This window comes from Sceloporus occidentalis, unplaced genomic scaffold (genome assembly GCF_023333645.1).
Source record: "Sceloporus occidentalis isolate IW3139 unplaced genomic scaffold, rSceOcc1.0.p SCAF_10, whole genome shotgun sequence".
Classification (NCBI taxonomy): domain Eukaryota; kingdom Metazoa; phylum Chordata; class Lepidosauria; order Squamata; family Phrynosomatidae; genus Sceloporus; species Sceloporus occidentalis.
Window position 1 is genome coordinate 1,397,879 of NW_028316990.1, and position 25,799 is coordinate 1,423,677.

General features: G+C 39.7%; 1 protein-coding gene across 1 annotated transcript; it reads right to left on the reverse strand.

The window, feature by feature from the left end:
* Positions 1–6,787: 6,787 nt before the first annotated feature.
* Positions 6,788–25,799, reverse strand: LOC149305733 (uncharacterized). The gene is made up of 11 exons (XM_089540779.1): positions 25,626–25,799; positions 23,408–23,474; positions 21,788–21,820; positions 20,852–20,932; positions 19,227–19,309; positions 18,762–18,888; positions 14,415–14,614; positions 13,475–13,750; positions 12,035–12,256; positions 10,309–10,446; positions 6,788–7,130 (listed from the first exon to the last, which is right to left on the reverse strand). Exons 2-11 carry the CDS (start codon positions 23,464–23,466, stop codon positions 7,072–7,074), a joined length of 1,278 nt encoding a protein of 425 aa, XP_089396905.1. The 5' UTR covers positions 23,467–23,474; positions 25,626–25,799; the 3' UTR covers positions 6,788–7,071.

Genomic DNA, 25,799 nt, shown 5'->3' on the forward strand with positions numbered 1-25,799 from the left:
TGGATGGATATTGTACCAAATGTGCCAGAGCAATAACAGGCATGGCATCACAACTCTGGTTGGAACATTACTTGTTGTGACTTTGTTGACTTCCTCCATGTGTGGATGGTATGCAGTGGCAGTGGATGTCATTGGGGCAGTGGATCTGCTCTGAATTTCAGCTCAAATTTCAAAGGAGCTGGTCAACATAGTTTCCTTTGACATCTCCTTTACATTTTGGGGTGGGGGGAAACCCAAGAAAATTCAGTGCCCCATTAACGTGGAAGCCATAATCTGCTATGATGCATGTCCGCATCATTAAATGCTCACATCATTAAATGATGCATATGAGCTTCATTAAAACAACAGCTGAATTTTGTGGCTGAGATGTTTGTGATATGCTTTGATTTTCTGTGTTTTATGTTTTTCTCTCCTCTCCTAAAATAAACCCATCTGGGATGTGTCAGTGGTTACATCTGACTTAGTGGTGGCATCTCCCATCATTCCTATAATGGTCACCTTTAGCACAATTGATTTGCAAAATTGGCTTGGTTCATTTCTATATTAGTGTCATCGCCCACTGTGGGTATTACATTCATCTATGGCTCAATTCATTCCTCTAGCTAAGTGATCCACAAAAGAACATCTTCTCGTTGTCTTTCTTGCATTCTGGGAACTAAAAGTCTACTACTTTCCTGTATCTCTCTGTAAATGTTTTGATTTTGTTCCATTTACAGCTGCAAATGGACAGGGAAGTTACACTTGGGATGGGCACAAGTTATCTCTTGTACCGAGACACCCGCAATCGCTTGCATCTTAGCGATGCCTCACATTGTCTAAGTGATGGCGTCTCCGCCAGGCAGATGCTTTGAAGCATAACAGAAGGTGATTCTAGTAAGAACTTAGCAGGCTTTGGTCTAGGAGAGAGAGGTTTCTGAGGGCAGCCTAAGAGGAGATAGAGTAAGCTATAATGAAGGAGCTACTGCTCCGGAGGGAAGAAGTATTCTGGGAGAAGTGATCCCCACTGAATACAGAAGAAGTTTCAGACAGCTGCAAGTGCTGGAGGAGAGAACTAATGGTAGTCACTTCCATGACCACAAGGTCATTTCGGAGGAAGATGTCGTCCGTGGCCAACCCCACTCGCAACAGGCCTCCTGCTATACAACAGCTGCCACATGCCCCTCAAGGAAAGGTCATACTTTTCAAAACTCAAAAAGTGATATTTTCTTTCCCTTTCCTCTCCCTCAACCCCTTTCTCCACTGGTGTTTTCATTAAGAGCAGACAAGAGCAGACGCTGGGGAGGTTTGCTTGCTCCTTTTTTTATGTATTTCCTCAAATAACACGCGCCAATCATCAGCCCCAAATGTGTTGTGCAAATTCTAGTTGAAATAATGTGCCTGTGTTACTGTTTACTGTTATGTGTGGGGGCAGCATAGAAATACTTTAAACAAAGAAACCTTTAGGGGATTACTGCCTTTCCCTGGACTTTTCAGAGGGCTTGGATATTGATAGTAATTCCAGTTAACAAACCCCATGATCATAATGCTGTCCTTGAGAATCTTGCCATCCAAATGTTTGCAGGCATTAGGAAATATCCCAAGGAAGAGCAAACATGTAATTATGGCAGCTTTTTGGAGAAACTCAAAACCTCAATGAAATACTAAAGGTTGTCAAACAAGAAATGCATTCAGATCAGCATCTACAAGTCTTCCTCGGGAGATCACACTGTTACCATTGGTCTATACCAGAACTAGATTGGTTTGGGGCTTCACAATAAGGGACTTGGGGCACTGTAATTTTGTAAGGGCTGGGATATTTAGCATGCCATCAATACAATTCCTCATCCAAAAACGACAACATCCTTTGGAGCAGGAATGGTGCTGAGGTGTGTGTGTATATTGACAAAAATATCAAATTAGTCATTTGAACATTTAACAATGAGCATACACAAAAACATACACAAAACGTACAAGATCAACAAGATGAGATGCTGGCGAAACGTCAGGAAGAAACTCTTCTAGAACATGGCCACATAGCCCGAAAAACCCACCAAAAAAACGACAACTATGGATGCCGGCCATGAAAGCCTTCAACTTCACCTTTCATGGTACTTCCAAGTTGAGAGTCAAGTCTCCAGCCTGGGAGTCACCTTTAGCAGAAAAAAAGGATGTGAGGCATGATTCTGCAATGGGAACAAACACATTAGGCAGTGGTTGAGGGTTGAAGTTGTCGGCACCTTGTTCCTGCTGCACATCGAAGAAGTCTTCTAAAGCTTTTCAACAGTTTTAGAAGGATCTTTCCACTTCAAGACCATTGCTTAACACACCTGTATTTGCTGTTTCTCTCTGAGAAACGCGTCCTGCACTCTGGAGGCAGGTCTTGACTGCTGCTCAAAGTGAATGGCACCAGCAAGTCGGTCACTAAAAATATACAAGTCGCAAGTCAAGTCAAGTCGGTGTATGCCAACCTGAGTCCAAGCAGTTATTGAGTCTACATCTGGTAGTTCCATTCCTCTGTCCAACGGCTGTAGTGAAATCTTGACTGGAAGAGAGAGTGCTTTCTGGATGTCACTGTTTTTGAATCATTTATACTACCCAGTCTGCTTCATCATTTTTAAGGCATAGCCCTTGAGTGCACATTGATAGATCATTTCTAGACATTCTTGTAAAACACATTAGGCAATGGTTTCTAGACCTATTACTATCTTGCTTCTGGTTTTGGAAACTGAACCAGGCAAAGTATTTGTTCCACTGTCCATCTTAGTGGCATTCCAAACCATCAAATACAGTATCTTTTTAGAGACATTGTTTTGTAGTGGTTCTGGTCCTTCTTTGGGGTTTAGTTGCAGAGGATGATGTTTGACGCCTTGGCTGTGGATGTATGGTATTCCTCAGGAACTGATTCTGTTTTTCATGTTATCAAATATCTATATGGAACCAGTGAGACAGAAACAGGCTTGTAGTGGAAAGATCCTTCTAAAGCTCTCTAAAGTACTGCTACCCATATGAATATGACACTTTCTATTTCTGTTTTTCATCTAATACCAAGAAAACTGTTGCAGTTCTTCGCCAGTATCTGGAGGTGATAATGAGCTGAACAAAGGCTAATGAACTGAAACTTAATCCAAACAAGACAAATGAGCTCTAGATCACAAGGCCCTCAGAGCAGGCAAACCACAGATTCAACCTGTTGTAGATGGGATTGTATAACAACCATTGAAAAACCAGGTTTATGTTTTGGGATGCTTCTAAAGTGGCTCGTTTCCAGATTACAAGTAGATAAGCAGAAATGTCTTTGGAGGCAGTTCTCCAAAGGGAAGTCAAATGGTGCTTGGTGCCATCTCCAACAATGACATAGATGCTGCATCTGTGTCTCTTGTCCTCAGGCAGTGCTACTCGGAGTGGACTGGCACTGATCCATGAGCTGCTGGTCCACTGCAAGTTTACAGGAAAGAAACAGACTTTGGTCCTCCAGACGTTTTGGACTTCAACTGAAAGGATCTCCAGACAGGTTAATCAATATTCAGATATTCTGAGAGCTGAAGTACAAACATCTGGAATGCCAAAGGTTAAGAAAGCCCAGATTCAGAGACAGATGGAGATCATATCCCTCATATACTTCTGGTAGGCTTCCCAAAACATCTGGCTGGCCATCAAGGGATGCCAGACCCTGGCCTAAATAAAATTAGTCTAATCCAGCAAGGCTCACTGTATTTTTAAAGGCTCTCCCTAGAAAACTGAGATTGTTGTGTTCTTAGGAAGAAGGCTCTGGCTTATGTCACCATATTATTAAAGTAGAGACCTTGTGATTTGGCCCCCCACCCTGATGGTCTGCAATTACCTTTATCCATAGCCAGTGGTGACAGATGATGGGAGCTGCATTCCAGCAAGATCTGAAGGGCTACATATTTCCCTTCCATCTTGCATATCAGTAGTTGAAAAAAAATCTCCCAAGGTTGTTAGAATATCTAATTTTGTCTTCAAATCCAAACACTCGGGAGTTTCTTTTTCGTGGTGGCTTCGGGACTCTGGAATGATCTCTTCCAAAAAAAGCCCTGTGTTTTTCTTCTGCTGGAGACTGAAACCACCTTTTTTCTGGTAAAGATATGAGTACTGACTAAGATTCTCAGTGCTGACATTTTCATTGACTAGTTTTGTTACATTCTGTAGAGAAACAAAATCAAGCAGTGTGGTGTATTTATTGCTTTTATTGTTGCAAACTATCTTCTCAACAGTTGGCTATCAGAATCAGAAACTAACACAGAAACACCACTTTAAGGCATACTGTAACCTAGTAAGTACATCCCTATCTCTTCCTTGTTGCCTTAAGTGCAAGATCACATTATTCAATTTTCAGGTGGCCATCTTAGATCTAAATCCAATGATCAGACCCAAACAATGTAAGCCCACTGAATTAATGGGAACCTGGAAACTCACTTATGTAAATATGTCAAATTGCATTGATTCAGTAGGCTGAGACTAACAGGATTTATGCCTTGCTGAGCTGCAGCAAAAAGAACAGTAAGTCTTGTGGCACCTTAAAGACCAAAACCTTTTGTTTAGTATAAGCTTTTGTGAAAGTGGGCTGCAATCCATAAAAAAATATGCCAGTCACAACTTACCTTTTAAGTGTTTCAAAACCTTTTGTTAGTATTCATGCAATAGGTGCTGCTAAAGAAATTTTATCACTCTCCTTTACTCATTCCAACTATTTTTGCAAATTAGAAGAGGGCAGGGGTTGTTTTTTAAAGGCATGGGATGCCCTCTTCTGGTGAAAGGCAAGCTTTTCCAGTAAAGAGAGAAATGCAAGAAGAGGCTGGAAACTTCCCTTCATTGTGATTAATCTTCAGAGCGATTATTTGTATGAGCTATAGCTCCTCTGTGAAGGAACAAAGCTGGCTAATGAATGTTTATGCAGAGTTTGACAAAGCTCTTAAATACACAATGGGAACTGTAAAAAATATGATGAGAATGTTTCTTTAAGATTTGCTAAGATGAAAGTTCTGCTGAAGGAAATTTCATGAGATGGAAAAGAACTGAGATCTTTATATATTGTTGGCATGGCTATGGTATAATCCAACTCAGTGGGAGATCTGCCATTTTATTTGAAGAGTAGAATGTTGTATTCCTCAATTATTTTCAAGGCTGCTTCTAGACATCAGCAGTTAGGATTGTGCTAATCGAACAGGAGAACACAACAACACAACAAACCAGGTTATCAAACTATTGCTAGTCTGAACGTGGGGATGGGGGGGGGGGAAGGATAGGAACCGTACACAAAACAGCTGATAGTTACTTCACCTTTGTCCCAAGAGATGTTTCTTGTTTTATCTCCAGGTTCGTGGCTAATATGGAATCACATATTTGCATTATTAAATTGTCTGAAGGAGATGTTCTAGACGGAAAAAATTCCCCAAAATGAAGTACAGATTGTGTAAAATGTATAAAAATTGTAGTAATTTATGTTGGAAATATAAACAGCAAGGTGGTTTATTTCACCATGTTTGGTGGACTTGTGATAAAACAAGAAGATATTGGAAACAAATACAGGGGATGATTAAAAAAATACTGAAATACAGAATTCCTCTTAAACTAGATTTTTTTTGTAATAGAAATATCTGATGAGCCATCAAAACATGCTACTATACACAGCAATAGCAACAAGACCCCTTTACGCAAAACTATGGAAAAATGTGGAAATAGCAAGAATGAAAAATTGGACAGCTAAAGTAATTGAGATGGTAGAAATGGATAGGTTAACCATGCTGTTAAGGGATAAATTAATTGATAATGTTTTGAAAGACTGGGAAACTTTTATATAATTATTGAGAGCAGAGAAAAGATAACAGGCTTTGAAAACTAGATAAATTCATGAGGCAAATTGGTAGATTACTAAATTAACATGTAATGTAGGTTAAATATGCACTTACAATTCCAGTAAGAAAGTGGGAAGTCATTTTTCATCTTTCACATTATTTTGTGTATTTTTGTATTGTGGAATGTTTATATATGTTGCAATATTTGTCTTTGTGCGGTATGTTTCCTATTGCTCTGTTTGATATGTACCGTATTTTCCGGCGTATAAGACGACCCCCAACTTTTCCAGTTAAAATATAGAGTTTGGGATATACTCACCATATAAGACTACTCCTCTTCCAACGCACACCAAATAAAAATTAAAAAAACATCAGATTTGATTTCAATATGGTAATTTTAATTCAAATGACATGCAGGTACTTAGCAGGAAACCTTGTTGTATACAAAGCCTGCTTGGATTGGTCAGCTCTCCCTGCCTGCCCAGCCTTTCCTGTCTCCAAGACTATCAGAGTGGTACCTGCTTTCATACGATCGTCACATACAGTGGGGATGTGGCCGCAACTGTTTTTGAGCTCCCCCCATCATATGCGGCGACCGCAGATTCTCCAGTCCAGCTCAGAAGTTTCAGCACCTGCCCTATAAGATGACACCCGGCTTATAAGACGACCCCCGACTTTTGAGAACATTTTTCTGGGTTAAAAAGTAGTCTTATACACCAGAAAATACAGTATATATGCTGGCTATTATTCTGCATAATCAAGCAAAAATAATTAGAAGTAAAATTATAGAAGATAAACAGAAATCAGTAACATAGTTCCTGAGCAAAGTATACATGAGTACAGGTTCCTCAGGTTAGAGTCCTTCAAAACAATTCACCAAGAGACTAGCAAGAGTCCATGTCTGATTGAGAAGCGCATCCAAAAAACTTCTCACAGGATAAATATGGAACGGCTAAGTGAAGAGCAAGCCACAAAGAAATTGAAATACCAACTCTGGAAATAAATTCTTTATTTGGGGATTATACTAATTCAAAACATAATAGTACTAGGATTCTAAAACTGACCTTTCCACAAACATTTATTTTCACTCTTCCACTCAAGTAAAAAAAAGAAACAAAGAAACCAAAGTTCTTAGGAATGTGTACAACAAAAAGTGATGTGTGTTTAAGCTTGCTTGGTATGTTAACAACATACGTATGTCAAGCTCTGCTGTCCTGGAAGAGGGCTGTTGCCATCAGGGCTGACCGTTTATTCCATTATTAATCCAGGTGTCCCATCAAGCCAGGAACTTTGGCTTGGGTACCCAATGATGTTGTGCTTTTCTTGCCTGAGCAGCTGCAAAAAGAAGGAACAGTTACATGATCCAACTGTTATTTTTTCACACTGCAGAACTACTCAGCTACTCAGACAGTGAAGTGGCCCTTCTTTCAGTGATGTGCTGACTGGGCCAAAACTCAGTAACAAAATCATTCTTTTTCCTCCAAGCTTATTGGTAGAAAACTGGAAAACTGCAGCCACAATCAAATACACTTTCTCTATTTTTTCTAAAGCACCCTAACCCACCTTTCTAGCATCCTAAAGGGTGCAAGGAACTCGTACTTTTTCCCTTCTTTCTTTTCAGTCATCTTGTACTCAAGATTGGAAAAGGGGATCGTTCAAAGCAGTCATGGTTCAGTGATATGCATCAAGCCCAGGAAGGCTTAGGATCACACAGCCTGACATCATGCTTTTGCACAGCTAGTGCATCAACTGCACCTATTCCTGGAGAAGTTGAATCTGACCATGGTGGTACTTGCCATGGTTACATCCCGTTTGGATTCCTATAATGCCCTCTCTGCATGGGGCTGCCTTTGAAAAGTGCTCAGAGAGGTCAGATGGCCTAAAGAGCTGCAGCTAGGTTGCTAACTGGGTCTGGCTACAGGGAGTATGCAACTTGTCTGTTACAACAGCTCCACTGGCTGCCGGTCCATTTCCAGGCACACTTCAAAGTGCTGGCTTTGACATATAAACCCCTATACAGCTTGGGTCTAGGTTATTTAAAAAATTGTATCTCCTTTTAAGATCACCTGGAGACCCTCCTCTCTTTCCCACCACCTTCTCAGGCTTGTTTGGTGGGAACAAGGGAGAGGGTCTTGCTCCCAGATTCTGGAACTGCCTCCTCAGAAAGGCTAGGATGGCCCCATCCTTGCTAGCTTTCTGGTGGTGATTTGAAACATTTAGGTGCCACTAGGCCTTTACAAACAGTTGAGGTTGGGCACTTAATGCTTTGTGGTGCTAGTTTTGAAGTTTCTAAAGGATCTGTATATAGTTTTAATATGTATTGTTTTAAGTACTCTCAGCTTTTTAATTGTATTTTATTCTTTTAATGAGATGTTTTAATACTGTATTGTATTGTTCTTTTAATCTGTAAGCTGCTTTGTGTCCCAATTTTGGGAGAAATCCAGGGTATAAATAAATAACAATAGCAGCAGCAACATGCACACTTAATACTGTAACCCATATATTCTATCATTCTGCAACCTGTTTTCTGTTCTGGTGAATGGTATTTTATTTGGTGACTGAACTGCTAGATGAAATTTTTTGAAGTTCTAATAATTTGTCCACATGCTCCTCTGTGTAGTGAAAGTGATGAAGCTGAGAGAAGTGTATGCAGCTATACTTGAAAAGCAGCATCTTTCCCTCTCCTTCCTGTTCCTTTGAGTTAAAGAAAGGTAACAGTTTTCCCTTTGACATAATTATCAAGTTGTGTCCAACTGTAGGGGATGGTGCTCATCTCCATTACTTAGCTGAAGGAGCCAGCATTGTCAAAGACACTTCTGTGGTCACGTGGCCAGCATGACTAAACGCCGAGGCGCATAGAACGCTGCTACCTTCCCACCAAAGTGGTACCTATTAATCTATGTGCACTTTTACATTCTTTCGAACTGCTAGGTTGGCAGAAGCTCGGATTAGTGATGGCAGCTCACTCCATCATGCAGAGCTTGGGTCTTGAACCTTTTGGCCTTTTGAGTTACACACAGCTAAATAAATAATGGAAGGGGGAGAACATCATGTAATAAATGAAATCTTCACTTGACAAATGAAATCAAAAAGCCACAGCGGGTCCTGAGCACGTCCTAAACACATGTAACTACAGTGGAACCTCGCCATACGCGGGGATCCGTTCCGGATCCCGCCGTGTATGGCGATTTCCGCCTATGCTCGAGCCCCATTGTAAACAATGGGGCTCGTGCACGGTGGCGCGGAGGTGCGCGGGGCACAACGGGCAAGCGCCCGGCGCAATGGGCGCACACGCCCATTCAACTGAATGGGACGTGCCGCCCCTTGCGCCCCGCACGCGCCCAGCGGCTTGAGCGCGTACGCTCAAAGCTGCTTATAAAAAGTCTGCGTATGTGGAGGCACCACTGTACTTTAAAAAAAATTGGCCTTAAATAGGGAGAAGGAAGATAATCTAAGAAAAGCAATTCCCCCATCTGACCTTTTGAACTTTGATACTGCTAAAATGTATTTCCAAGCGCTTGGCAGATTTTAAATGGCTCTGGCCCACATCCAGAGTACTATAAAGCTCAGTTCTCTCATATACTGCTTGATATGAAACATGAGCTACTTTTCGTGCTGTTTAAAGTTATATACAAGCAAAGAGCACTGTCTCATAACTAAACTCCAGCTCCAGTTAGATCATAACTAAACACTGCTTCAGTTCACTATTACTAAGAGGTATCGAAGAGGTATCTGAAGTTCAGTTGCAATACTCAGACTCAGGAGAACACCCAGACAAGCATTAATCATATAAGATGGAATAGTATCCATCACGACAAGCCAGAAAACTGTACAGCTAGCTAAAAATATCTCAGGCCATAACCCTCTTGGAACTTTTTATTTGGTTACACTTAGGCCAAACTTAACCTCTGAAGAGTATTAAATGTGAGGAGACTTGTAAACGTCCACCTCCAATGAACAGTGTAACAATCTGGACTACAGCAACATTCTGCTCTAACCACCCAGCAAGCATAGTGTTTTACCATGGAAATGTGATAAACTCAAGATCCCTATCACCCAGAAGGAAACGGTTAGGAAAAGAAAATAGATTTCTACTTGAAAATAGGACCGAGGTCTGGCAGATATTTTCAAAAGGACCTAAATTAGAGAACAGCTTCCTGAAACATGCCATGGAGCAGAATGCACGGCTACTAAATTTTACACACTTCTCATCTTCTTCCGTAGAGATACCCATTACCCACTCCTAGATTTTACCATCATCATGAATAGCCAACAGGTCTGAGAGATCACAATTGTCCAAAGTCACCTGGTGACCTTCACAGCTAAGTAGGGGATCTGAAGGTCAAAGTCTACAGGAGAATTTCAGAACTACAATTCAAAAAGCAACTTTCCCCAACTCTAAATGCAACACACTACCCATTACACTTGTCTCTGTCTGTCATGAATTACGATGAGAGCCATCTGAAGGGCAAAACCACTTGTCTTCATTCCTCCAAGCTCCCCCAGTTCTTACCTGGTGTTGGCAAAAGGCCTGGTCTGCCACCAAGCAGCGGTCGCTTTGCAGACAGATGTAGAGAAGGAGGTATCAGGATGGGTCTTTTTGTAGACTTTATCAGGAGAGGCGGAGGTTTACCCTTTGGACCAGTCAGTCCTGTTTCAAAGCAAAAAATATAAACAAATAATTTAATGGAAGTTGTGTTAAGCTAGGGCTTTTACTTGCAAGTATGTGGAACTTTCTATTATGATTAATTCTTTACTAAAATGTATAATAGACCAAAATGATGCACAATCAAATACAAGGAAAAAAACAGAATTATAATCCAATTATAAAAGCAGAGCAGTTAAAACACATCAACAGAATTCAAGAAGCAAAGAAACAAAAAGCAACTACTTATTCAAACATATTCTCAGTAAACTGACTAGTCAATTCAAGGGCCAAGAACCTGCCTGAATGAGAGCATCTTAATCTGTGAGCAAAAGGTCATCAAAGGTGAAAGTAGGATAGCCCATCTTGCTATGAAGTTTCAGAATCTGGGAACAGCCACTAAAAAGCTCCTCTGTCACATTCCTGCCAACTATGCCTCCAGTGACAAAAGAACAGATGAAAGGCCACTCCTGATGGTCTCACAACCTGGACACACTTATATGGGAGAATGTAATCTCTCAAAATACTTGATCCTAAGTCACACGAGGCTTCAGAGTTTATAACCAGCACTTTGAATTGTGTCAATCCGATCAGCCAACAGTCAAGCGGTTGCAAAGCAGCTATTTGCTTCCTATTACTGATGCAGTCAGTAGTCAAGCAGTAGAATTTTGGACAGGATGCGGTTTCTGGACACTATGCAATGGCACACAGAGACCATTATAGAAGTCCAAATCAGACATAGTAAGCATATGCATAATCATACCCAGATCAGACATCTGCAGCAATACGTGCTTCATTGCGCAAATGCACTCCTAACCACCCTGGAAATCTGGATATCCAGATTCAGGAGGACATCCAAAATGTAGCCTCCACTTTCCAAGGCAAGCGTAACCCCTTACAAAACAGGCTGAATTCCATTCCCAATTTCCTTTTTTTTTTTACTAAGAGCACCTCTCTGCATATGGGTATTCCCTAACATCAGCTTCTGAAATCATCCTTACAAGAAGCACTGGAATGTAAAACAGATGCCTCCAGATTCTATCACAGTAAGGTGGTCCAGAAAGATCCCATGTTCAATAGTTTCAATAGCTGCACAGCTGTTCAACAGAATGAACAGAGACACACTCCTCCATGCAGATCCTGGCACAGGCTGTCCACCACTGCAATAAGAACCATCCGTCCCATAACCAGGCTTGAATCCAGACTGAATTGGATCTAAATAGTCCACCTCATCCAAGATATTTGAGTTAAGTTAGAGTTGTTGGCTTTGGCGAGACACAGGGCGTGTTCCCTCTGATGACAAGTCTCTAGTCCCTGCCTATTGGAGCGAGAGGAGGAAACCAACCCAACTGAGGATCCTTCCCCTCCATCGCTGGAAAAGAGCAGATCAAATACTACAATTGTTGAAGCCAATAGCGATTGTACAGTGATATAAACACTATAACATGCAAATTATATATTTAGTACTCATTTTACCTTGTAATATTGGGTGTTTTGTTCCTTCCAAGCTCTCCATGTGTACAACTGTTCCCTCTTACCTCACCTGCCTACTTGGAAAACCATTTAAATTAATATGATTAACAGTCATACCAACCTGGTGTTGGAAGAAGGCCGCCCAATGGTCTTTCACCCAACAAAGCTGGCTTAGTTGAAGATGCAGCAGGTTGGCCTAATGCAGGATTCCGACCAGGGGTTGGCAGAAGAGGTGGCGGTTTGCTGAGAGTCTGAGGAAGAGTGCTTGTACTTGGCCTGACACTTGGTGCATACACAGCATCTTCAGATGAGGCAGCTAAAGCATTTGTTTCTGCAACAAAGCCTGGAGAATCAAGAGTCATCAAGTGACACACACCGATTAGTGAACAGCCAATTTATTCACAGCAAAGACTAGTTTTGCTGCTCACTTATGGGAACAACACATTCTCTTTAGCTGTACTATTCTTTAATGCAAGCAAATGTTTAAGATCTTTTGAGGATGGCTTGATTTAGTTTTACAGAAGTTGTAGGATTTATTTAAAGTAGTAGGCGTTTAGACTTTCCAGTTTGCAGAATACAGAATCAAGTGTGGGGGCTGGAGTTGTTTTTGTGAGTGTCGAGATTTTATTTAATTTGATTTTAGTTATACAAGAAATGGGTTTTGCTATGTGAAATGTGACTGCAACAAGAAGACAGGCAGTGAGCAAGGGAAATGTATTCTCGGGGCATTTGGACGCAGTGTTTTTTTAACACCCTAGAGTTGGAATTAGAACAGAATATTTCTTGCTATACTATCATGTGACAATTTCCCCCCTTAGAGCCACTCCTGTACAGGAGGGGGAAAAACCGCTTCTCCTTATTTCCTTCAGCCTGCCCCTTCAGTATTAAAAGTAACTTTTGTTGTTGTTGTGTGCAAGTACTTTCCGACCCTAAGATGAACCTATTATGGATTTTCTTGGCAAGATTTGGTCAGAGGAGGTTTGTCATTGCCTTCCTTTGAGGATGAGAGGGCCATAGCAAAGCTGGGAATCAAACACTGGCCCCAAGAGTCACAGTCCAACACTCTCAGTAAGTATCAAAATCCATCCCATACAATAGGGACTGATAGCGACCCCCCTCCCTATGCGAATGGAACTTAAAGAGTTTAAAAAACAGCAACAACATTATTCTTTCAAGAATTACAGAAAGAACTTCTGGATAAAAAGGTGGCTGTGCGTACTGACAGCACAAAGAACATACTAGTGTTTGGTTCCAGTTTAGCCATCGCCATCACCATCATATACCCAGATAAGACCTACTGTCAATAATTACCCACTGCTACCATTTTATAAAAAAGTACATGGAATCTTTTGTCTAAAAAGAGATACGTTAAGCTAATTTTAAGAAGGTCTGCATTAATATAAGAAACAAGATTTTAGAGATTAAGGGTGGGCCAAGGTTATGTTTCACATTCTGTATCTTATCATTTTTAAATACATATAGATCGTGCTCAAGGGTCATTTTTGAAATAGTGGAATTTATAGGGATATTCTTAAGGAACAGGAGGGGAAATCATGAATACCTTCAAGCTTATTTCTCCTGGTCTTCAGGTAGTCACTTATTGAATTCAATTCTTCCAGATATAAATGTTTTCCCTCACTTAAAAGAAAGAAGAGATGTCTAATGGCTAGAGGCACATGGTAACTCTCATAAAGCTCCCGCTTTAGGTAGTCATCCGCCAGATCAGCTGCTTTGTGAGAAATCTCTGTACGTTCCTGTTCTTCACGCTCAGCAATAATTTTCTCAAACTCTTTAGCTATGAGAGCCAATGCATCCTCCATGGGCATATTACGATGTACTATGGAGAAGAGAGATACCTTGCTTTTTAAAATGTTACTTTAAGACAAAACCAAACAGAAAAGTGCAGTGTTTTTTGTACCATTCAAATGCTAATGTTAAAAGCCAACTTCTGATTCAACATTACTAAGTTACAGCTTTTAACTGAAATGTTATATGTTCAGGACTCCACACAAAATGTTTGGTTCTAGTAGACGTAATGTGTGCTTTTGAAAAGATCTCATTTGGTAGTTCATTTAAAATAAATAAATTTCATAGTTGGAATTATTTTATGCAACCGTTCTTGAAACGAGGAACAATATTATTATTTGTAAATGTAAACTGTGATTTCTATTGCTGAAGTTGTAATATTTTTAATCTAACAAAAACAGTAGTCTAATGGGTTTTTCCATATTTTCAGACAGAAAGAGGACATTAAGCCTAAAAAAAGCTGTTGGCAAAGAAGTGTTGTACAGTGTATGGGATTTTGTTTAATTAACTCAAGTGGTATTGTTTTTATTTGTCCAGCACCTTCAGCAGTGTTTTGAAGGGGTTTCAGTTAAATGTGTATCTTTCAGTTAGAAGTATTCTAACATGTGATATATTTTAATATTGTGTGTGTTGAAGAAAAGTTCTAGAAAGCATTTTTCTGCGTGGGGACTGCTTCTGAATGAAGCTAAACTTACTTTTGATAGACTGATGAAGCATGATTACGGTGCAAGAGGAAAGTGCTACATTAGATGGCTCAACAAGAACACAAAATGGGGAACCATCATTTTTAACTTCTTGGAGGGCGCGTGTAAGACCTGATTCAGATGTAAGGTATATCATTTCCACCACAAGGCCATGATCCTGCAACCGATGGCCTATGGCTGTTGAGTATTCCCTTGAAGGAAAAAAAAGAAGTAGGTTATTTTACAATTAATTCCTAAAAATAAGAAGTTAGCGCCAGTGTTCTAATTCTGTGAAGACTCAAGAATACAAGCTAGTTATATTGATAGTGTCTTTGGAATTCACCCAACCCACTTGATATGGCAAGAATGAATGGGTGTGATTTTGAGGATTGTTAAGACTTAAACAGTCATTGCTACAAATCAGAGCCTTGTATTAAACGAAGACTAACTCAAATGGAGCTATGTATTCCACAGTTGGGTTAAAAGCTATCACTGAAAGTTAACAATCTCTGGTAACAGATGGGCCTGAACAGACAGGCCAAAATAAAGCTGCTTCAGGTCACTTTGGAGGTATGCTTTTTAAATGATGCATGTGTCCTAAGAGGCTAGAAGGCCACACTCCAGTCCTAAGGATTGGAGCACAGCTTTGGCGCAGCTTCCGGCCTCTTAGGATGCATGCATCATTTAAACAGTATACCTTGAAAGTGACCCGAAGCAGCTTTATTTTGGCCTGTCTGTTCAGGCCCCTATGATACTTTTTTAAAAACTACTCTGTAAAATACCAACACATTCTTATTGATAGTTGGTTACAGACTATCTCCCCCCCCCCTATTTTGGGGTGGGGGGCAGGTCTGGGCTTTCATATAGGAAATTAACACACAATACCAAGCAGAATGGTGAAGTCCTTGATTGTGTGAAGGAGATATATACATATACATATACATATACATATACATATATATGCAAAACTCCATGAAATTCTTGACTGGACTAGACTGGTTTAGTCTCACAAATATGAAAACCAAGCTCCATTTTCATATAGTTAGTTGAACAAGAACAGAGAACAGTTCTTGAACAGCTTCCATTTGAACAACACCTGCAAGGGTGTCTCATGTTTGTACTACTAAGAAATTGCTTGACATCAATAAATATGTGGCAATTTGTGACAGAACACTTAAAGTATGGATTGCTACATGCCTACAAATTTAGCAACAGGTGATCAATGGGACTATAACTCACAAAGAGTAATCAAATATAAATTGGCTTTCTTTAGTAGGATCTTAAATGCATTTGATTTTTTTTTAAAAAAAATAAGAATTACACAAGGCAAATAAGTAAATGATCACTAGATCATGATATATATATATTTCTGGGTCATTCTATGTTAACAAAAGACATGAACTGGTTTTGAGAGGTTTTACTTTTATCTCCATGACAAAATGTAAAGCCATGTGAACAAGAACACCAACGTTTATCCAGTTAGATAACATACAATGTCTACTATTTACGTCAAGAAAGTGATGCAATGTGATTAACTATGAATGCCCTGATCTTCATAGCCATTCTGAATAAATGTTGTTTGACTTATCTGGACCTTCAGTGATTTTTAAAAAAGGATTATTGCAATAGCCAATCCTGCATCTGAGATAATAAAAATCTGTGTCCATAAAATGTAATGTTTTACTTATGCTGAAACTAGTGATAAAATATAAGAATGCTTTAAAAACACCTATTAAAACTCACTTGTCTCTGAAAGTACAAGCAGTTGAGTTTAACATTTTATTAGGTTTGAACAAGGATTTTAGTGTGAAGGATGTTGGGATAACTCTTTTGGAATAAACCTGAAAGAAAGATGGCCAAGTGGCCACATCTCTGAAGACTGCAAGGAGTTTAGTGTGAGGCTAAACGATGAAGACTTCCAATATGTTCAGCTGTAAATGGACTCCCAAGAACAGCATGCAAATGTCAAGATTAAATGGATGAAGGGAAGAAATGTATCTAATACCACTATCTCCTAGTGGACAGGAAACAGAAGAGGTCGTGGAAATATTTTACTAGAAACACCTAATACAGACTCCATATGTAATTTTAGAGCTGAAATATCTAAGGAAAGTTATAAAGTTGCAGGTCATGCTTAAAATCACTATTAGGTAGACTCACTGTGCTGCACATGAATAAGCTGCTTAAATTGTTTCGATTACCCATTAAGTGAAAACTTTTATCAAACTTCAAGAGAGATAGCAACCATTTACATATTTTCAAGTGCGCTCAAACATTATTTGGAGAATCAGAAAATAGCTTTCAGGGGATGGTTTGAGGATATATACCAAGAAGTTGAGGATAATGTTAATAACGTAACAGACTAAAAAACTAGGGAAGAGGACAAAGTGAGAAAGGATTGACTGAAATATTGTTTGAATTCCCACACTTTTGTTATTTAACAAATAGTGAGCCATCATATTTGTCATGAACTACTGAACATCTTTATACTAGAAAACACTGAAGAATCCTCGTATTAGAAAATGTGGAAGAAAAGCAAAATGATGTGTTGAGGTAAAAGCAATTAAAGATACTAACAAGAAGATTTGTTTATGTTGTTGGAGACAGTTATTTTGTTTAAGAGAGAACAGAAGAAAAAACTATTTAAACAGAAACACTGAATGCTTAATATGAAATGGTAAAGACAGTGATTGTAATAAGGTCCCTGAAATTCAAAGTCAACTTTTGTGGATATAGAGTATTTGAAGAGACCTCATCAATGAAGTCATCATCGTATCCACTTCCAGTTCTCCCCTCCACCTTTTTATATAAATATCATAACCACTATAGTTTTAGATTACATTTACTATATTGGCTTCATTTGGTAATAACACAATTCAACCTTCATATACAGTCTGCCCAAGCCATACATGCGCTTGCCATCTGCAAACTTCAGCTCACACGGATGGCAAGCCCCAGTGAACAAAATGGTGCATGGGAGCATGCCGCAATAGGAATCCATAGGATTCCAGCATAGGCGGTTTACCCATAAACGGGGGAGGGGGTCCGGAACGGATCCCCACATATAGGAAGGGTCCACTGTAAAATAAAGGATGTTAGAATATCAAATACTTTTAAAAATTCAATAACTGTACTGAATTATGATGACCTTCAAATTATGTTTACACAATCAAGAAAAAATAACACTGTAAAGGAAATATTTCAAAACACCATCAAAATCATAGACTGTCATATTAGTCACTTCTAATATGCAAGAACAGCAAATCTTAATTACTCTTGTGCATATCAGATTAATTTACACCAGCAGGCAAATTATGTAGGAAATTTGTTTTACCCAGAACTGCCTAGTTGATTAGAAAAGTTTGGTATTACTGTGATTAGATTTTTACAAAAATGCTTTCAGACCTCTTTGTTAAATCTGATCACAAAATTTAGAATTATAGCAAATAGTTGCAACCCTGCAAAAAGTACATGAATCAAGCATGGAACATGTGGGGGTCTGTTCCAGAGCTCCCCCCCATGAGTTCCAAATCTTGCGCATATTCAAGCCCATAGGCTTGAATGGGGTGTGTGCATATGGGCTATGTGCCACAGGCGTGTGCCCCACTGGTTAATGGCAGTTGCCCCTCTGAGGATTTTCATGTCCGCGGACTTGGAAGGGTGACTGTACTTAGGTCCGAAACACACTGCAGAAATAATCCAGTTTGAGATTACTTTAATTGCCCTGCCTCAGTGCTAGGGAATCCTGAGAACTGTAGTTTATTGTAGTACCAGAGCTCTCTGACAAAGAAGGCTAAATGTCCCACAAAACCACAGCTCCCAAAATTCCCTAGCACTAAGCTGGTAAAGTGGATGATCTCTGCAGTGTGTTTTGGACCTAAATCATGTATTGGGATCCAAATTATCCTTCATAATGACAGACCCTCATTTTTAAACGCAGCCCCACTCATATGTGAAATAGTTGGGTGGCACTACAGTTTAAAAGTTTCACAAGAGTGTAAGGTAGATACCCAATGCTCAGCCAAGTTACTTTTGCCTCTGTTGTCTGTCCCTCCCTGTTTTCTGCCTTACAGAAAGAAGCCTGGCTGGGAGAAAATAGGAGGAGGGGAGTTCACCATGTCTTTTAAATATCACTCTCTCCTTGCTTTGAGGCAAACCCATATGCAAAGACACAAGCATGGCATGCATATAATGTGGGCAAATGAATGTATAATATGTGTCACAGATTTGCATCACTTCAGGAAAACCTTTGACAAGGAAACTGAACTGATTAGCTGCATTGTTAAACATGAAAACAAACATTAAGATGTTAGTTCAAATCTCATTAGGTATTTCTTTGGGGGGGGGGGGAGGACTTACGCTTGATCTTTGCTGAAGGAGACAATGACACAGTCCGAAGGTCTATCCTTGTCATATTCCTTCTCTATCTGCTGGTAAAACTGCAGGTACAGCTTCTCCCGACGAATATCCTTAGAACAGTCATCATCTAAAATAATAACAAATACACATACACTGCAAAAGTGCTACCAGCAAAGCATAGATGAAACTTAAAACATTTCTCACGCACTTTGAAAAGACATAGCAAGTTCAGAGTAAGTAAGAAAACAAATGATGATAGCTTCCAAATAATTTGTTAGGATTTGGAAATATATTCTGGACACTTTATCAGCAAAGGTAATGTGAGACTGATAATAAGAATTGGAATTTGGAAGGCCTGAAGAGCCTTATAAGACATGTTAAGAATTGAAAGTAGAACCCAAATTATGCCAATATTTGGCATGCCTGCAATTGTATGATCACAAGGCAACAGAGGAACCATCTTACCTTTCTGAGAATAATGATATCTCTCATAGTTATCTTCATTCCCTGCTGATGAATGATACTGCTGTCCAAAGAGTTCTTCAAAACTAAGCATGTCACAAACACAAAAGAAAATCAGACAGAATAAAAACAAATTCCTGACATTTACGAGAAACTCTCTATCATGCATCTTACCTGAGAGGTATCTTAGTGTCTTGTTATTATTCTCACTAAACTAAACTGCATGTCAGCTCAAGTAATGCTAATATCAGGCTCATCCTAAATTGTTGACTGTATTGTTGAGAAAAGTTTGGCTCTATATTTGAAGCTGGATTGATTAATTCATGAGTATAAAATAAAATAAATGATAAGTAATCTTTGCTGTTGTGTGCTTTCAAGTCATTTCTGACTTATGCTGACCCTAAGAAGAGCCCGTCATGGGGTTTTCTTGGCAATATTTGCTCAGGGGGGAGGGATTGCCATTGCCATTGCCTTCCTCTAAGGCTGAGAGTGTGTGATTTGCCTAACCTAGGCCCCATACAGACAGTCCAAAATAAAGCTGCTTCAGGTCACTTTGGAGGTATGCTGTTTAAATGATGCATGCATCCCAAGAGTCCGGAAGCTGCGCCAAAGCTGCGCTCCAGTTGTTAGGACTGGGATATGGCCTTGCCGCGGCTTCCAGACTCTTAGAACGCATGCATCATTTAAACAGCATACTTCCAAAGTGACCCGAAGCAGCTTTATTCTGGACTGTCTGTATGGGGCCTTATTTAACTTATGTAACTTACAGTATGATTAAATATTCAGAGTGTGCATACATATATAGTTGCTATTGTTTCTTCCTTGTTTACTTCAACTTGTTTAAGATACTTCAACTCTTGCTTCTCGTTTTCATTCACTTTGTACACTATACTGCAAAGTTTAAGCTGAATGTTCATTAGACACATTTGTGTTGCTCTATGCCTTCAAGTGATTCTAACTTGAGGTGTTTTCTTGGCATGATTTCTTCAGAGAAGGAAGGCTGAGAATGTGTGACTCGCCCAATGTTATCCAATGGGATTTCTATGGCTGGGTGGAGTTTCAAATTGAGATCTCCCACAGTCCTAGACCAACACTCAAACTATAGTGGATCTTTATAAATGTAGTAGATGATAAGTACCATTTGGGAAGATAAAAGGCTGCTTCATAAGTCAGTCCAGCTAGCTCAATATAATCTACACTGATAACAACTTTCTTGCTTCTCAAGTGGAGATCTTTCATTTTACCTCCCACTTTGTTTTTGAAATCAGAGATGCTAGAGATTGAACATAGGATCTTTTGCATTGAATGGTATGTGCTCTTTTACTGATCTATGGCCTTTCTAATTTAAATTCTAATGTGTACTAACAGACTGACAAACTGTGTCTTGTCTATTTAGTACTGGGCATGACACACAGAAGCAGCAGCTTTGAAGGAATCAGTGTTAACCTTTAGTAACAAGAATCATATGGACTGCTTTGGGGAGAGAAAGGTTATGCCCAAAATGGCCTTGAGGTTATCAGCTACTTTCCACAACAAAGAACAAATCAGAAAATTCAGTTCATTATTGCTTATCCTGGAAATATGGAACTGTTATAATCAAAAGTAAGTATAGAGAAAACACTTCTTACCTGTTTGCATCTTCATAGTCCTTTGAATAACCATCTGGGGGAGAGTAAGAGGTCTTCTGAAAAGGTTTATAGGGATTTATACTAGAAGCAAAAAATGATATGTAAGTATTTTCAGAAGAGTCTTTTGATTCTACTATTGCTATCCAATCAAGTTGTTTAATTGGGTTTTTTCTCTTTGTCCTTTTTTTCTAAGTGCATATTACTGTACTTTGAGTGTTCATGTTAAAAATTAATTTAAATAAATAAATAAAAATATTTAAACTTCTTGATTGGATCAGCAACTCAAAATAAGACAAATGCAGATTACTACATTATAAGCATAGAGATAGTAAATATTAATTGCATTAGAATTAAATAATTATTATTGAGGATTAAAAGACTAAATATCCCAAGAACTCTTATCCATCCTGTCACTATCAGAGATGTCACTGTTCAGTCAACAAACCATTAATCTATCAAAACCTTGTTAAAATGAGATATTCCACAGCTCTATAATTTCAGTGTTAAAAATTACAACATTGCACATCTAGATATTACTGTGCAAAGTGCTGCATGGCCATCACTTAAAAGCTAGGGAAAAACTATAGCAAATTATCCAATGTCTTTGCATGACTATGCATGTATTTGTTCCACAACTCATAGCTGTCAAATCTGGATTCATATGCTCTAGCAATTCTTATGTTCTATTCAAAGAAAAGTTTGAGAACAGAACTGGCTGATTTCAGATGACAAATGCAAGATATAAGAACTGGAGAAAAGACTAATTCTCTTCCTTTTGTTCAAGACAGATGGAGAACAAGGAGAGGTTCACACTAGCTTCCATACAGTTAAAAAGACAAACTTATACTTAAGACTGGTTGAAAGTATATTATGTGTTGTTTTTTTCAATAGGAACCACATTTGACAACTTAAATATATCCACTGGGGATTACTTACTCCAGAAGTCGTGGAATCCATCCTGGTCTATACCTGGTTTCAAAAATGAAAATGGGGACGGGTTAAGTTCTGTGAAAGATATACTGCAAGTAGCAGTTATTAAATCAATGTTACATGAACACATATCCCTCACACAACTGTAAAGGGCAGAATGAGATATTGGTAGGATAATACAGAATGCTATGTGGACACAGACGAATTCATCAATGTGGTTGCTATACTTTTATCTCTATTATGGATTAAATGTGTTTTAAGACATTACAGTTGTATCTATGTTTTGTTTTAAACTATACTGTAATTTATATTGAGTCCTGTGTTGGGAAGAATGTGGGATAGAAACTGAATGAATAAATATTGAAAGAGAGCAAGAAGCTACAGAAATGACGACTAAGGAAATAGCAATATGCTACTTCCATCAATGAACTGACACTCTGTTCCCTGAAGCCAAATTGATTAAGATTAAAAACAATATCCCATGACACTGTTATAGTGCTATTAGGTCACTTTAACTGCTATGGCTGCCTCCTGTGAAATTCTGGGATTTGCAGTTTAGGGAGAGGCTTTTAGTATCCTCAGATACATCCCACTCAACTCCAGCATCCAAAAGACCCAATTCTGTATGCTGGTGTAACCTCGACATGGGGAACCAACTTCTGTTTTGCTGCTATTACAGTCGCCCCTCCTAACTCGCAGATCTTGGATCTGGGCCTTTGAAAATCCGTGGAGGGGCGACCTCCACTATTTTCAATGGGGTGTGCGCCCGGGCACAAGCTCCATTCAAGCCTATGGGGCTTGAACATGCGCAAGCCTCCATTTTCACAGGGGTGGTGGTGGTCAGGAACAGATCCCCCATGAAAACGGAGGGGCAACTGTATTTAAAACAATTTGCAATAGCTCTTAGGTTAAGGCATTGTCTTTAGCTAAACAAATCTAAAAGATAGCCAGAATTCATTGCTAACCATTTCTTATGGTGAATGCACTGGTGTATCTACAGTAGTTTGTTCATTTGTTTTCTTTCTCCAGCTTATGTAAGCAGCTAGAAAGTCATAGCTGCTTATTATGTTGGAACCTGAGATCCCAATTTGTTGTTTCCAAGCAATTTAATGGTTTATGAATTCTGGGGCAACTGTCTGGATCCCACGTTTAGAAGTAATATGCAGCTATGATGTGCTGAGTAATTTACCTGTTTTCACAAAACTAGGAGTAAAAAAGTAGTAGTGAATAATTTGACCGCAACTTGTTCATGGTAAACTAATATTGGCTGCTAACAAAGTGGTCAGGGAGACAAGCATAATGTTATGCACTTTCAACAGTGTTCTCTTCCTAAAAGGTTTACATCTGCCCCAAAAATCTATGCGCTGAATTCTCAGTGACGTCAAAAGGATTATCTTTAGTAATGGAAACTTCAAGCTATTGAGATTAAAACTATCAAACCAGCAAATACTGCATTATTATTTTTTAAATGAAACCATTACATTGGAGTAAGAAGAGTTAAGAGCATTTTACCAACTCTCTAAAGTGCAAGTATTTATAAAACAATGGGATTACAGAAATTTTAATCATTTTATAAATGGTAAAAACAAAAACATAGAATAAACGTGATACGAAGTTTAACTTTACCTCTTCTCGGCATCAGGTGTATGCGCTTGATCTGTTGTGACTTTGTCCCATGAAGCCATTTTAATTTCTAAATGGGGGGGGGGGAGAGATTTTTCAGAAGTTTAAAGAACACCTCCCAAATGCCTTTTATCTGCCATCCTTTCCCAACAATGAGGCAACAGTTAACAATTCAGTATGATTTCTCTTCTGTTTACTAGATTACGGTAATGAAACAAACTGTTCTTTCACTACCATTACTGGTAACTACCAAAACGGATACTATATAGTAGGTCGGAAGGACTTGGTTTCTATTAGAGGTTTCTTCTGAGATACACTCTCCCTGTGTTCTTGATTCACTTTCTAAGTCTTCTGAGCTTTTCTGGTAGCAGGAAGATGAGTTCTCCAATTCAAATCAGCTGATGAGAGCCTGCAATTTTAGCACTAGATTATTAGCCACAAATATGAAAACATTGATGGAAGTGGGACAGAGCAAATTTCTTTCCCGCAGACATGCTTGAATATAATCCAATGAATCTACATGATAAAAAGTATTGTTTACTTCTTTCCCTGTGGCTTTAATTCAAGGACCACATGCCTACTTTGTTGATGTTTGCAAAAACAAAGCAATCCTTTGATGAGGTGTTCAGGGCAGGATCTGCGGCAAGAGAAATTTTCCACTGGTAAAGAGGTACTTTACAGATTATAGCAAAGCCTCTGACTGTATAGCTCATGAAACACTATGGAGAAACTATGGACTGCAACATCAGAACCTGAACTCAAGGGCACATTGTCAGGGCACAATGCGGAGAAACTGCATAATTTCCAGTTGGCAAGTGGGTAAGGCCAGGCTGCATCTTAGCACCCGATCTGTTTAACCTATGTGCTAAAAATATCATATGAAAAGCATGATTAGACTCAGAGGAAGGAAGTATGAAAATATGCTGTTCACATCCCATTAGCCTTCCTCTTAAGAAGCTCAGTGGAGCATGCACTGTTTCATAGAATCATAGAGCTGGCAGAGACCTCAAGGGCCCTGATCCAGTCCAACCCCATTCTGCCATGCAGGAACTCTCAGTCAAAGCATCCCCAACAGATGGACATCCAGCCTCTGTTTAAAGACCTCCAAGGAAGGAGACTCCATTACACTCCAAGGAAGGAGTGTGTTCCACTGTCAAACAGCCCTTACTCTCAGGAAGTTCCTGCTAATGTTGAGCTGGAATCTCTTTTCCTGGAGCTTGCATCCATTGCTCCAGATCCTGTTCTCTGGAGCAGCAGAAAACAAGCTTTCTTCCTCCTCAATGACATCCCTTCAAGTACTTAAAGAGGGCTATCACATCACCTCTTAACCGTCTCTTCTTTCCCCTGCCACCCTGTTCTCCTGCCAAGAGTCCTGTGAGGTAGGCTTTGTGGTTATGACCTGCTCCCAAGCCAAGCCCAACTCATTTCAACCCTGTATAGGAAGCATCGCCAAAAGACCCCCGTCCTCCCTTTCTCTGCCCAGATCCCGCAGATCCACGCCTGTGACTTCCCCAACTGAGTCTAACCACGCATGCACTCTTCCTCTCTCCCTTCTGTCTCATATTATTGCATTAATAATATCCCATGATTGCCTTTTCCAACGATTCATGCAAACTCCCTGCCCAGCTTTCACAACCCTTTGTATGGAAATGGGAAATGTGATGGCAAGGACCACCCTAACTACTGTACATACTCATGGAGAGGTCTAGCAACTGGCTGCAAGAAGCTGGGTTGACTTAGCCACAGATTTATTTGTGGATCGTTATTATTATTTTATTGAACAACAACAATAATAATAATAATCTATTTATCCTCCGCTCTTCAGCCAAATGGCTATCAGAGCAGCTTACAAATTGTTAATTACATATATATATCACACACAGACACAGACTGTGCTCCATTCAACTAGTCTCTTTTCAGAGCTTTGAGAAGCCTGACCAAAGAGCCTGACATGGCTATTGCAGATGGATCACAAAGTAAAACGGTGAGACCATATTATTAAGACACATAACCCTAGAAGGCAGAGTGCAGCCCAGGCCCTTTCCTTTGCTACTCTGGGACTAGGAGCCTGGGGTCCTGGGTTCGAATCCCGGCTCAGCCTCAGAGGAGGGCAATGGTTTATTATGAGCGAGCCTTATGGGTCCCCATAATAAGTCAGGAAGGATACTAAGCCCTTGTCTTGCTGACCCAACCCCTCCAAAGACCCTGGTCCCAAACTGACCCGTTGGAGGCTCCAGGGGCCTTCGTTCCTTCTGGCCTGCCTGCCTCCCCTTCTTCCAGGGGAAAAGAGGCGCTGGGGACCGAAGGCAGGATCCTACCGCCCACCGCCGGCTCCTCCTTTTCCGCCAACGGCAGCCAGGGAGGCGGAAGGAAAGGCCAGCACAGCGCCGCCTAG

Bases quoted from the DNA above. Each gene is read 5' to 3' on its own strand.
- LOC149305733 (XM_089540779.1), bottom strand. From the start codon at position 23,466: ATGGCTTCATGGGACAAAGTCACAACAGATCAAGCGCATACACCTGAT. The intron at 14,615-18,761 runs GTAAGTCCTCCC...TTTTCCTTCAAG, and splicing joins TCCTTCAGCAAAGATCAAGC to GGAATACTCAACAGCCATAG. The intron at 12,257-13,474 runs GTATTCATGATT...TTGATTCTCCAG, and splicing joins CAGGAGAAATAAGCTTGAAG to GCTTTGTTGCAGAAACAAAT.